The following is a 14,882-nucleotide window of genomic DNA, read 5'->3' on the forward strand; positions in this document are numbered from 1 at the left end:
ATCGGTCGGCTTCAGTTAGCAGCAGTAGTGAAAGGATCGCTCGATCGGGTTCAGTTAACAGCCATCGATCGATCGCTCGGGTTCAGTAACGCGTAGCCTGTAGTGCAATTGCTCGGGTTCAGTTAGGGCCCAACGCCTCGCTCGGGTTCTGTTAGAGCCAACGCCTCGCACACACGCATGTACGTGTACGAGAGAAACGTGCATCGCTCGGCCCCCGACCGCCCACCGTAACCGGAAACTCCCCGAAATTTTTCTCGCCCTCGCTTCTACCACGGTTTTTCCGTCATGGACGGCCCAAAGAATGTCATGCAACTGCATCTCCGTCCCGCCCAAGACAAAAAGCCCATTTTCTGTCATGATTTTTTGTCATAGAAGTAGGAGCCCACCACATCTATGATGATACCGGGTTTTGTCATAATTATCGTTAGAGAAGTGTCATATGTATGACAGGAAAAAAATTCGTTCGGCCCAAAATGTCACGGATGTGTCTTTTTTTGTAGTGTGAGGGTTTTTCCTATATACTTCCTCACTAATTTCCATCGGTTGAACATCATCAACTGCAGACGTGTTCTCACCAGAGGACTGCACTGGAGCATGACGTATCATAACCTTCTCTGACGCAGACGATATGGGATCATTGGACCGACGATCATTTTCCTTCACTGGAACTCCTTCAGTGGCCTTCTCAGATTCAGGCACAAGGGCCTTTTCTTTAGGTGACGCCACAACTGGTGGTGGCACAAAAACTTCTTGAGACTCAAACGTCTTAGCTTGTTCTCTTTCAGACTAATGCTGCATCACTGGTGGTACATCCTGGTGGGATAGAACTGGTGGTGCAACTTCTTCATCTTTCTCCTTGTGAGACATGGGCTCTTTAAACTTCGTTTCTTCCTGTTCTGACTATGAGGCCAAAGAACCAGGAGCAGGGTCAACCTCCATCGGGGCAGGTGTGCCGGATGAGGAGACCGTAGGGGCAGTACTTTGGGCAGCAATTTGCTCCCCCTCAACCTTTTCTCCCTCCTTTGTGGAGCCGGAGGGTTCAGCTTGAATATTGTTTACAGGTGATGAGACTTCCTCTTAAATTTCAATTTCTTCGTCAATCTTTTCATCAGGAGCATTTTGCTCGGGCGCAGCATTTACTTCATCAGGATTGACAAGATATATGTCCACAACATCAGCTTCTTGTTCGACTAAGGTAGGAACTACCACAACCTCAACTTGTTGCTCGGTTAGTTCCTCGGGATGAGGGGATGGTGGAATCTGCTGTAGTGGGACACTTGTATCGACGGGTGCATCGGACATTCCAGATTTGATACGACGATCCTTAATTTCTTTCGGCTTACTTGCTCTAGCCTGAGCTCTCTGATGCTTTTCTTCTCTTTCTCTGTGTCGAGCAAGATCTTCTTGATGCTTAATCTCTTCGATTCTGCGATCACGAAGTTGAGATACATCCATCTTCATCCTGGAGTGCCAATCAATCTTGTTGTTTCTCATGGTAGTGGGAGCTTTGGTGGTCTCAAGAATAGCCTTGTTCACATCTTTTCTTTTAGATTCAAATTTAGCTTCCCCTCTCATCTTCTCCAGAAGCTTCTTATCATCGACAACTTGATTGAGTTCTTTGGTGATTTCTTTCAGATCAGAGAAGTGATTTGCTACCATCTTGATAACATCTTCTGGCAGACCCAAATTACCCAACTCAGCTGGATTTGCATCATAGGATGCACCTTCAACGATGTCAAATATCATATCAAAATCATATTCCTGTATGGAAGCAGGAATGATTTTGTTCGCCTTCTTGGCAGAAGCAGCAACTTTCTCATCAGTAATCAATTTTCTCTTTGCAGCTGGGGCAGCAGAACCCGAAGGTTTATCAAAGGGGACAGGTGCAAGTCTTGGTGAAGATCTCACTGGTGGCGAAATCTACGCAGGAGATGGGGTTTGATATGGCTCGTCAAGCAGCGCTTTCTTATCATACATGGGAATTTCTTCGCCAGCATTGCCATTAGATGAATCCTCATCAGACAAGGCAGGTGCGATTTTCCTAGATTTGCTTGCAATGGACTTCTTCTTCGGAGCTCGAGGAGAAACATACCTCCTCTTCTTCTTTTCTTTATGGGCAGACACCCTTTCCTTCTTTTCAATCACATCATGTTGAGTCAACTCAACATTCCGTTGTTCTACTTTGTTCTTCTTTGCAAGTCTGGCCTCACGCTTAGCCTTTGCCTTTTCCCTTTTTGCAACTTCTTTGGGAAATCAACTATGGCTTTTAATGAATCGGCATGAGCGTTGGGAGGTGGTGCTGGCCTAACTTTTTCATCTTCCTGCCCTAGGCAGCCTTCTGTAATGCAATCATTCCAGGGTGGAGTGAATGCAAACAATATCTGGTATTTTCTTCAGACGTTTTCATAGTTGAACCATTTCTTCGCCCAGTGACGGCGAATCTATTGCAGTCGGTTGTTCCTATCTTGAGCAGTTTCCACTCCAGGTGGACTTGTACGTTTCCTGATCAGACATCTCGGTTGTAGTATTTCTTTCTCTTCCTCGACCACCCTTTTTGGGATTTCCATTAGAGAACATGGTCTTGGAATATGTGACTGGCTCGTCCTCTGGCTGACTGTGAGCAGAGGGAATATCATCATCAACTTCTTCATCGGATTCAGATTCGGCCTTTTTCTTTGGTGCTCTTGGTGGCTTTGTTGATTTTCTTTCGACCATTTTAGCTTTGTCAGCCACCCTAGGCTATTGAGGGATTTCTTCCTCTAAACCAGAATGCTCATCCGAACTATTTTCCATGACCACTCCTGAGAGAAAAACGCAAATTCGAAAGAAAGCACAGAAGAAGTCACAAGCATGCATAGGGAAATTTTAACATCAAAACAAATGGTTTTTCAGGAAGAGGCACGGGATACATGGCATGCACATAGCAAGATATCATCGAGTAATTTTTTGTATGCCTGGTGACGACATAACAATCCTCTAATCTTTCAAAGAGCATACTGTGGATCTTAGAACCAAGAGACTAGTACGAGGAACAACTACAAACCGTACAAGTCGAAACTAACTAAGCCTAGAAGATCTACCGCAAGGAAATAACACAGGATAAATATAATCGGGAGGAACTACTCTAGAACAGAGGGTGAGTAGAGCAAGAACCAGATTTGAATGCCCTAACTTGGCAAGACAGATCGACTATGGCAGTGCGGGAAGGAGAAGTTACCGCATTGGCACGATCAATGGTGACGGAGCTTCGCCGGAGTTGCACGGCGATGCTTGACGTCGACGCTGTACTACCTCTTGAGCTTGCATTGGTTCCCCTTGAAGAGGAAAGGGTGATGCAACAAAGTAGTGTAAGTATTTCCCTCAGTTTTGAGAACCAAGGTATCAATCCAGTAGGAGACAACGCACAAGTCACCGAATACCTGCACAAACAATCAACAACTTGCACCAAACGCGATAAAGGGGTTGTCAATCCCTTCATGGTCACTTGCAAAAGTGAGATCTGATAGAAATAGAGAAACGTTAAAGTAAATATTTTTGGTATTTTTAGTTTATAGATCGGAAAGTAGAGATTGCAAAATAGTAGATCAGAAACTAGTAAGATGTAAACGAGAACTTACATGATGGAAAAGAGACCCGGGGGCCATAGGTTTCACTAGTGGCTTCTCTCAAGATAGCAAATAATGCGGTGGGTAAACAAAATTACTACCGAGCAATTGATAGAAGAGCGCATAATTATGACGACATTTAAGGCAATGATCATGAACATAGGCATCACGTCTGTGTCAAGTAGACCGAAACGATTCTTCATCTACTACTATTACTCCACACATCGACCGATATCCAACATGCATCTAGAGTATTAAGTTCATAAAGAACGGAGTAACGGATTAAGTACGATGACATGATGTAGAGGAATTAACTCAAGCAATATGATGAAAACCCCATCTTTTATCCTCGATGGTAACAATACAATATGTGCCTTACTGCCCCTACTGTCACTGGGAAAGGACACCGCAAGATTAAAGCCAAAGCTAAACACTTCTCTCCTTGCAAGAAAGATTAATCTAGTAGGCCAAACTAAACCGATAATTCGAAGAGACTTGCAAAGATATCAAATAATGCATATAAGAATTCAAAGAAGAATCAAATAATATTCATAGATAATCTGATCATAAATCCGCAATTCATCGGATCTCGGCAAACACACCGCAAAAAAGTATTACATCGAGTAGATCTCCAAGAACATCGAGGAGAACATGGTATTGAGAATCAAAGAGAGAGAAGTCATTTAGCTAATAACTATGGACCCGAAGGTCTGTGGTAAACTACTCACACTTTATCGGAGAGGTAATGGTGTTGATGTAGATGCCCTCCGTGATCGAATCCCCCTCCGGCAGGACGCCGGAAAAGACCCCTAGATGGTATTTCACGGGTACAGAAGGTTGCGACAGTGGAAAAATGGTTTTATGACTCTCTTGGATGTTTTCAGGGTATAAGAGTATATATATACACGAAGGAACTAGGTCAGGGGAGCTACGAGGGGCCCACGAGGTAGGGGGCGCGCCCTCCACCCTCGTGGCCTACGTCTCCGATATTCTGGGATTGCACAGTGTAGGGTGACGCCTAGATGTCGACGCTACATAAAAAGGTCAGTTGGGTGAAATTTTTTCAAACACAGTTCAGTTTGCAAAATAGTTTCATCCATAGGTCGATTTGTTATTTTTGCCTCTGCCTTGTCCCTTGCCAAGCCAAGACGCGCTCGCCTCGCCCGCTTTCCGGGTAGCGAGCCCGGCCCGATCGACACGTCCGCTCCCGGTGCGGGAAAAAGTCCGCAGACGCGAAAGCGACGCGTCATGCCACCATGCATGTGCGGGTAGACGCGCCTGCCGTTTCTGGCCAGTCATCTTTGCGAATGCCTGTCTCCTATCGAAGCACGGCCCGTCCATTCTCGTCACCATTTTCTATGCCGAGCTGCGTGCGTACTGTAACCCAGTACAGTAGCGTCAATCAAATCTGGCTACGTGTCGGCCCCTGCTTACTTAATTGTTTTCTTCTGTGGTTCCTCTTCTTCCTCGCCGGTATTGCAGTGAGATTATTGTGATTATCCTCGCCGTGAACTAGGAGTACTAGTATGTCAGAGACCGACCACCTGCACACTTTTCAATTTCCGTGCAAACTGAACACCTCGTCCAGTGTGTTAATTAATCTAACTGACGTCTAGTTGTAGTACCAATAGCTCTGCTAGTAACGTCCCCGCAGCTTAGTTTTCGTTTTTTTGCTCGCGTGTCTTCTTTTTATCCTTCTTCCTTGCCTCCGTGTATTCGGAGGTAAGAAGTACTCCCTCCGTTCCAGATTATAGTGCGCATAGTTTGCATCGCAGATACCAATGCGTGCGCTGACGCTGGAGTTTGGACGAGAAAGCCCCCACTCCTCCGCTGGCCGGGATGACAAAGAGTACTAGTACTACTAGTACACACCATCTCCTCAACTCTCCATTTATGCAGCTAGCAAGCTGGACACCGCGAGCGTGTGCTCAAGTCGGAGAAGTGCAGCGTGCCCTCACGGCTTGGTCTTGCCGGCTGCGTGCCCTCGCGGTTTGCTGTCGCTGGCCATGAACGCGGTGGTGCCGGAGACACCGGACCTGGACGCGGCCATGGACGTGGAGAAGCCGGCCGTGGACGCGGGGCACAACTATGGCGGCGCGACGGCAGGGTGCCGGGGACGACCACGAGCGCTGCTGGCAAAACTCGAGGCGCCGCTGCTGGGTGCGTTGGCGGCTGGTGGATGAGCTCCACGCGTGCGCCGAACTCCGGCGGCTGGTGGCCCTGCTCCCCGGCGTCCGCGCTCGTGCTGGAGCTCATTGTCCGGGATGAGCCAGGGTAACAGTGGCGCCAGAGACGCTGACAAGTGACGCCAGTTGTGAGATGCCGGCCGTGGGCGCGGAGCCGCCGGATGCGGTCGCGACGACGCCGGAGGCCGGCCGTGGACGCGGAGCCGCCGGATGCGGTCGCGACGACGTCGGAGGCCGGCGGTGGACGCGCAGGTGCCGGATGTGGTGGCGACGACGCCGGAGCCCGGCCGTGGACGCGGAGGCGCTGGATGCGGTCGCGTCAACGCCGGAGGCCGGCCTTGGACGCGGAGGCACCGGATGGGGAAGCGACGACGTTGGAGACGCCGGCTATGGACACGACGACGCCGGAGGCGGACACGGAGATGCCCGACACGCCGGCCTCCCATCTCCTCAAGTTTCCGCCGCCGTGTGCATTCGTTGGTGCTGGAGGAAGGGGATAAAGACAAGCGCTGCCGCGGGGCTAGTTTCGTCCAGAAGTGCCTAAAGTAGCTAATACGCACTACATATCGGAATATCCCAAAAAAAATTATACGCACTACATAAAGGAACGGAGGGAGTATAGTTTTTTGTACTCATGACAAGACAATCAAATATCTTTTTTTTCAATGCAAGTTTGTACGCTTTACATGGTCAGTCATTCAAATAGCGTCTAGTAATTTGTATCTGCCCACAAGTGTTGCCAATATTTTTGGTCATTGGTTGGAGGGCATTTCATATAGGTTCAAAATGCTAATTCGGGTGGGAGCATATGCTTTATTATGGGCACTCTGGCTATGTAGAAATGATTTGGTTTTCGAGGGCAAAAACACCTCTCCTTTGCAGGTTATTTTCCGTTGTACACACTCGCTTTGTACATGGTCTACACTACATCGAACGGAGTATCAACCGTTATTCAAGGCAATGTGTACGCGGTTGGAGCCGGTGGGCAGGGAGGTCTTCGCCCAGCATGGGTGGCAGCATAATCTACGGATAGCCGCACCAACTCCTTCATCATAGGCGGACTGTCGGTCCTGTATGATCCTATTGTTGCTGATATGTCGCTTTTTTATCTTCTTTCATTTTGTTTTTGTTTGGTTGTGTGCATCTTAGTTATGCAGAGGTCGGATGATGCTCATTATGTTTTGTATCCGCTTGATACTACATTTTGAGTCAATAAAAATGCCCTTTATAAAAAAATGTAAGATCATACATAGCCCGGCGCCTCAAATCCGTCTCATACGTCAGGACGGGGCGCCCGGTCACTGATCGCTCACGAAAATTTGACCCAAACGAGTTTCTTAAACGGGCTTCAAATGCCTCGACTAACCAGCATCCTTCATATCCAGCCTAAATATGGGCCACCTGGGCACGCCCGCCATATCGGACCCGACAGCTCGACCCTGCCGCAAATTGCAACAAATCCACCAAACCCTTCCTCCTCCTCCCGCCGCCCTCCAAGGTTTCCCGTGGCCGAGCACTCGCCATCCTTCACCCTTGTTCCCCATCCTCGCCACCGGTCCTGGTCCACTGCCCGAGATGTCGTCTAGCTTGTCCCCGACCGCCGCGACGGAGACGCGATCCACCTCGTCCGTCGGCGTCACTTCGCCGGTTCTGTCTTGCAAGGCGGAGAACGTCGCCGGAAGTTGCAGCGACACCGACAGCGAGAGAGGGAGGCGGCAATGGCGACGCAGGGAGGTTCAGACATGGTGAAGCAGTTGTTTCCCCTGCCGTGCCAGGAAGCACGCGCCCCTTTCATCCTAGTGCCGACACAGATTACCCCGTCCGACCCCGTTGGGACATAGGAGGATTCGACGACTGGCTGGGCCATTCCGGAGAGCTTTCCGCCCATGCAGATGTCGGCGGTCGACGTATGTGACTCACCGCAGCTCGTTCGGCATGCGGATGAGCATGGGCACCGACGTTGCCCGGGCTGCTTCGACATGTTCGATGGAATAACAGAACAAGAGTCGGTATGCATTTTTTGCTCATGTCCGATCAAATTTTTTCATAGACCACTAGTTCATTTCGCACATGATGAATTCTCACAAACCATTATCATGCAGGAGGCGTTCTTGTCGAACATGATCAATGACAATGAAGAAACGACTGAAATGGAGTATGAATTGGAGGGCACCACCGCATTTGAAATTGGGACAACATCTGGTCCCAACCCGAGCAAGAAGAAAAAGAAGGTCAAGACGGCGAAGGCAAGAGATCCGGCATTCTCGATATTTGAGGACATCTTGTTGGTCAAAATTTGGTTGGCCACAACAATGGATCCAATATGCGGCATCGAGTAAAAGGGGAACAAATATTGGGGAGAAAATTTGGAAGGAGTATCACGAACAAAAGGAGTATGTGGAGCCGCATCCTATCATGACCACCCACAATGTGGCATCTCCAACATCGGTGGGGGATCATTCAAGGGGAAGTCAAGTACGTCGGCTACTACTCACAAGTGACCAAACACCCTCAAAGTGGGATGGGAGTGGCAACTCATGTAACCTCAATTGCTTCACCTTGTTGTCATTTTTTTGCATATGCTTCTTGTATTTGCATTCTCATGTTTATACATATGTTGTTTGCTAGACGGCGATGGCGGCCACTTTGTATCACGGGATGGAGAAGAAGACATTTGCATTTAGCCATTGTTGGATCATATTGAGAGGCAAGCCGAAGTGGAACCAACTTGTGACCGATCTCAAGTCCCGCAAGAAGAGGAATGATGGCTGAAACTTCCACCAATCAATTGGGTTGGACGATGAAGAGGACGATGTTGTCGTCATGAATGGAAGAGCCACCGTGCCAAAGGATAACCGCCAAGTCATGGAATACAAGTGGGACAAGGCACAAGCCTCCCGTGGCGCCGCGACTACAAAAATATCGTTCACATGGACAGGCATTTTTCAGTAAGGGAGAACAAGAAGGAGGAGAGGTACAATCCCATGTTGGATGCACCAAAGGAGAGGATGGAGTGGGACCGGAAGATGGCGGAAAAGAAACTCGAAATTGACAGGGAGAAGATCGACTTGGAGAAGCAAGAGGCAGTGATTAAATGAGAACTCGACAAGGCCAAGACATTGGGCGAGATAGAGCTTGAGAAGGAGAAGTTGCAACTCGCACGGGACGCGGAGGATGCGAAGATCATGTTGGCGGACGAAACCCTCTTGGATGAGTATGCAAAGAAGTGGCTTGCGGAAAAGAAAAAGGAGATCATCGACCGTAGGGAGTTCGAGGCGGCGAGGGCGGCAGCGGATCATGCGGGCCGGATGCAGGCGGAGGAGGCAACCCGAGTGCAGGCGGAGCAGGCAACCCGGATGCAGGCGATGCTGGACGAGCAGGACGCATTCCGCCTGGAGCAGGACGCATTTCGCTCGGAGCAGGAGCCCGGCCAGTGATCCAAAGCCATCCATCACCCTCAGACATTGATTTCATTTTCGCATGTCTGGTTTGTTGAACTATTATTTGCTCTTGCTTTTGTCTCGAACTGCGGACAATTTGTATCATATGATCGATTTGCATGGACATGGATTTGAGGATCGACATTTGATGTATATGAATGTGAGAAGCAACATATGAGGGGCCGGCGGGCCCTGTCCGCGGACGTGCCCACGTGCGTATATGGGGCCGGATACAGTAGATGCTCTAAGAGACGGTTGAGTTCGTCCTTATTCTACCTGCCCCTACCGGTCCAGTGGTCGGTCATGGAGAGGGCATTCTGCATGTCTTGCTTCAACTAGCAGTTGATTGATTTTTTTTTAGCCTTTGTGAAGGCGTCATTTAAACATATGACATTGCTTCTTTTTCGAGTTGGCCTTTCGAACTTTGATCTTTGTCGTGATTATTCACATGGACTAAGTCAATGGAACTCCGTAGATTCCGTCGTCTTCATGGAACGATGAAGTTAGGGTTTTTGTCATGCGTTCACGATGACGAGATCTGATGTCAACATTTCAGATGCTCAATAATGATGACTACAACTGCAAGACACCGATGCCTTAAGGCACGCACACATAGATTTGCCGATCGTCACCGGCAAGGCCAAATCGATTCGATCTATTTTTCAGAATAAGGAAATTATCATTCTCTTTCACTATGATCAAGAGTGAATACTTTTTCATTCTAAAAAAAAAGAGTGAAAACTTTTTCAACTTTAAAAAAGACTGAATACCTTTCTGGTGCCACTCCTGTTCACGGGTCACACACAGGCTCGACACAGACGTGCTCTCGCGTTGGTGGGTCCTCGGAAATCTAGGGGCGCGGGCCGGTCCCACCGGTCGCTCCACCTCGTCCGGCCCCACAAAAAGCGGCCTCGCTTTGCTTTGCCCCGCAGGAGAGGCGCGGCGCAAGTGCGCAACACACGCCCGCAAAGCTCGCTCCCTAGTTCTCTCGCCGTCGCCCGAGGCGGCCGCCGGGCGAGGCGATCAGACGAGGCGGCGGCGGCGGCGGCGGCGGCGGTTCGCAGCGCCACAGCGAGGTGAGCGATCCCTCCCTCCCTGCCGACTCCGTCCCCTGATTTGGGCGCGATTCGTGCTGGATTTCCCCCGTTTCGTCGCGGGTTTTGGTGGGGTTTTAGTACTACTGCTTTGTTCGCGGTGCGAGCGGCCCGCTTGGGGGTCTGCGTGCGGTTGTCGCGGGTCGATTTGGAGCGGGTGGCGGCCAATGCGGCCATGGCCGCTCGGTGTTCTTAGGGCCGGCTGCGGGTGTACGGAAGTTGGGGGTCGCGGAATATGAGCTTCGAGTGGAGCAGGTTGAGGGTAGGTGCGCTTGATGGTTCAGGTGCGGGGCGATTCGGTTTGATTTTTCTACGGGGAAACGGTGGAATTTTTTGGTGTTTTCTAAGCAACTGGTGGGTGGCCGTGGGCACGGCTTTGGATATTTTTGGCATTCCAGCGTTTCCCCGTGCTGCGACACTGGTCGCTGCCATTGCTGATGTTTTTGACGCCTAGCAACCGTGTGGGATCTACGAAGTCAGGGTTTATGGGGACGATATTTTACCGGTTGGATTTCATTGGAAAAAGTTCACGGAAGTAGGGGGGCAGAATCCTGTCGAAACACGTCCACTCTGGGGTTGCTATTTTGTTGCTGCGGATGTTGTGAAGCAACTCGAGCTAGTTGCATAACTTGTTCTAATTTGCAGTTCTGAATTGGAGGATTTCCTGTAGCGAGCCTTTCAGGACTTACATCCTCGAGTTTTGATGTGGAAATGGCATGTAGGTGTGGTGTCCTACACTCCTACTGTTGTGTGTCCCTTCCAGTTGCATTGCCGACTGTGAGGTAGCTCACTGTAATTTTGCCGTGGAGCTCATGCAGTGAATCTATTTTCTGGTGCTGTTTTAGGTGTTGCTCCGATTGCACATCTCGTGGAATTTCTTAGTTGCTGCAGGCAGCGTTTGTATGGTGCTCTTGAAATTTTATCAAACAGTGGGTGTTTGGCATCAGAAATAGAACCATAAATCTTTTGACGGAAACACAACTACAGCCTTTTACATTCCCATTGTTCTGGTTTACCTGGCAAGCTCAGGTTTACGGACGTCATGATGTTAGGAGCCACTTTTGATTTTATTTTATTTTTTGGTACGATCTTGCTGTCAGATATAATATGATGTTGGTTGTGTCAGTACTCTTTTGATCACTAGTTTCAGATTTGTGTTTACTATAGTAATTTGTGCTGATCGGTGTGATAATTTATCTATACATGATTTTGTTGCCGCAGTACACCTTCAGGTTTACTAATGGTTATGTTTTGTGCATTGTTGATAATTTTTCAAAGAATGGGTACTGGACGGAAGGCAGAGACCTACAATGCCCCAGCACCAAAACAAGATCGAAGCAATACTCGGTGGTATGGTGACCAATCTTTTCCTGCACGTAATCTTGGGGAAGATGCGCTAGCAGGAGTTATTTTCGGCTGCACCAACAAAACAATGAATGAATGCCTCTCTAAACAGCTATTTGGTTAGTACATTTCTTTTGATTCGTATCATTTGCAATTTCGTTACAGTGAATATATCTTGCTGACATCATATCTTGGTTGATTTTCGGAACATTAGCCTGTTCCTCATCAGTACTTTGTTGAACTGCTCGTTAACTTCGAATGCATGGTCTTTCTACCTTGTGTTTGATAGGTTTGCCTGCATGCCATTTCTCCTATGTGAAGAATATTAAACCTGGACTGCCTCTGTTTCTGTTCAGTTATAGTGACAGAAAACTGCATGGCATTTTCGAAGCTGCCACTCCTGGCCAGCTTACCATTGACCAATTTGCTTGGAGTCATGATGGTAGAACAAAGACACAGTATCCCGCACAGGTATCAGCATATAACAACTAGTGTTCAATGTATCTGTCACTTCAGTTTGTATGTATGATTTTGCTGGTTATAGTTTTGTAAACTGATTGTGATGTGTGAGTGACTTGATTTTTGTTCTGAAGGTTCGGGTCTCTATCAAAACTCAGTGCCTACCACTTCCAGAGAACATATACAAAGGCGTGATTAGTGGCAATTATCACAAGTTTCGCCACTTCCACTTTGAGCTAGACCATGCACAAACAAGAGACTTAGTTTCTTTGTTTGTACCTGCTCCTGTTGGTGCTGTTCCAAACGAGCGGAATTTTTCGGTACCTCGTGCTCCTGTTGACGCTGCTCCAAACAGATGCAGTCTTTCTGGACCTCTGCCATCTCCAATAGGAGCACAGCTTGTTCGTGGCGTAGTGTCGACTGAGTCTGGTTCAACGGATGGTGAACAGTTTGCCGGTTCAGCATATTCAGTTGATAGAAATGCTGACCATGCCAGTGCAAGTAGAACATCAAAGAGCAACTTTGATGAAGAGCCTTCTGAGTGGGATGATTTGGATGATGGTGTGACTGAGAAAGGAACAAAGTCTGTGAATGATGGCCATCCACATATCAATCCATTGAATGGTCAACAGCATGACCCAATGGATGTTTTGCAGAAGTTGCAAGAACTGTCTCTTTTACGGCAGGAGAAGGCCCAACCCTCGGAGGTTGCTGTTGATTATACTTCAGGTAGAAGCAGACTTCAAGAATCACCACTGGGTGCTGCTTTTGGCAAAGATCCATCAAACGCCACCTTGGGCGGTGATGCACCTGTGAAAGACAGCACATCCTTTGAGCAACTTTGTGGAAATGATGAGGTGCCCTATGCTATTCTGTTTTCTTGATTACCTGTTGCCCTTAATTATTTTCACATTATGCTCCAGATTTTCAAAATTATGGTTTGTAATATTCCGTATGCACACACTTATCTAATGCTATTTCTGGTACTGTATGCAGCTGCTTCAGATCATCAATGAATTATCCAAGAAGACCGAAGCAATTGGGAAAAAGCAGGTATTAACTTGTTTGCTTTGAACTTTTGGGTGCAAATCATCATCTGCTGGAGAAGAAAGTATAAATAGATGGAGCTGCTTTCCTCATTGTCTTAAGTTCTTATTTGGCATGCCCGTAACTATGTGATTTTAATTCATGTTCAAATGTTTATTGGAAATATGAAACCATATTTATTCTCTTTACATTATGTTGAGTTAATTATGTTACTCATGCATGTTTGATATGCATTCCCTCTGTCTTGATTGTGTTCGTGCATTCCAGACCGAGTCAGATGAAGAAATACTTGTATTGAGGGCAACTGTAAAGGACATGGAAAGAAAAATTCAGGAACTGCAGTACCAATATGGGAAATTACAGTTGGAGTATTCAGCAGCACTTCTTGGTGAACCACGCAATATTCTGGAAGGGCCATCAATTTTCCTAATAGGTGGCCATAATGGCATCACCTGGTTGCCATCCCTCGATTCCTTTTACCCTACAGCAGATAGACTAGTGCCGCTGAGGCCAATGAGCTCAGCCCGTTCATATGCTGCTGTTGCTGCATTGAATGATCATCTCTTTGTTATTGGTGGCGGCGATGGCGATTCATGGTATACCACAGGTAAACATTGTTCGGCATGACAAATAAAGATCTCTGTAGAAGTTCAAGTTGTTTGACTATCTGCATTGCTTTTATCAGTGGAATGCTACAACAGGGTGAGCAATGAGTGGATGGCATGCCCATGCTTGAAACAGAAGAAAGGAAGTCTTGCTGGAGCTACATTGAATGGTAAAATATTTGCTATTGGTGGGGGCGATGAGTCGAGATCTTTTTCAGAAGTTGAGATGTTTGATCCAGTACTTGGGAGTTGGATATACAGCCCGTCTATGCAACAATGTGTATGGTCTCATGCTCCCTCTAACGCTTATATTCAGTGAAATGTTCTAAACCTAATATGCAATTTAAATTATTGGCATATTCTTATTTGTGATATGTGATCAGGGTTAGATTCTATAAGCTAGAGCAGACAAAAGAAATGCTATGAAGGGAGGAGGCTGTTTTAAAACTTCAAAACTGCATATTGGATGTTCTTAATCACTTAAATCTGGTGTATTCTTCATCCTTTAAAGGATGGAGTTCCTGGCATTATTGTATTATGGTTTACTTGTAGTTGCATACGATCAATAGGAAAGAAGTTAGACATCTGTTTTGGCATTACAGGTTTCTATGCATCTACTCTAGTCTATCCTTTTAGCACTAGCATAGATCATAATGTTTTTTTTTCTGGAGAGATATTGATGCCAACATATGGTGTGTAGAAGTAAGGATAGATGTTTGATATTTCCACGTCACTTTTTGGGTGCTACATTAATCCACTCCATCATGCATTTTTCCCACTATGTCGATGTTAGAACTAACAGTTATTCATTCCGCTGCTATGTTTGTTCCAGCGATTTGCTCCTGCTGCAGCCGAATTAAATGGCATCCTCTATGTTGTTGGTGGTTATGATTTCAGTGACGACTCATACTTACAGTAATGATCCCTCAGCATTCTCTACATTTTTTCATGATTATACCATTTAAACCTGCATAATAAATGAAAGATTTTAATACCCACAGATCAGCAGAAAGGTATGATCCAAGGGAAGGTTTCTGGACCCAGCTTGCAAGCATGAAGACAAAAAGAGGATCCCACTCTGTTACTGTCCTGGGGGAGGCAC

General features: G+C 47.3%; 1 protein-coding gene across 1 annotated transcript in view; it reads left to right on the forward strand.

Annotated features, from left to right (window-relative positions):
- Positions 1-10,177: 10,177 nt before the first annotated feature.
- LOC119274979 overlaps positions 10,178-14,882 on the forward strand; it is a 6,069-nt gene continuing 1,364 nt past the window's right edge. The window contains exons 1-9 of the mRNA XM_037555746.1: positions 10,178-10,307; positions 11,604-11,788; positions 11,959-12,140; positions 12,263-12,985; positions 13,125-13,181; positions 13,443-13,782; positions 13,861-14,060; positions 14,613-14,695; positions 14,782-14,882. Of these exons, the coding sequence (XP_037411643.1) occupies positions 11,605-11,788; positions 11,959-12,140; positions 12,263-12,985; positions 13,125-13,181; positions 13,443-13,782; positions 13,861-14,060; positions 14,613-14,695; positions 14,782-14,882 (1,870 nt within the window). The 5' untranslated portion in view covers positions 10,178-10,307; position 11,604. The remainder of the gene's footprint in view (positions 10,308-11,603; positions 11,789-11,958; positions 12,141-12,262; positions 12,986-13,124; positions 13,182-13,442; positions 13,783-13,860; positions 14,061-14,612; positions 14,696-14,781) is intronic.

This window comes from Triticum dicoccoides, chromosome 3B, assembly GCF_002162155.2.
Source record: "Triticum dicoccoides isolate Atlit2015 ecotype Zavitan chromosome 3B, WEW_v2.0, whole genome shotgun sequence".
NCBI classification, from domain to species: Eukaryota; Viridiplantae; Streptophyta; class Magnoliopsida; order Poales; family Poaceae; genus Triticum; species Triticum dicoccoides.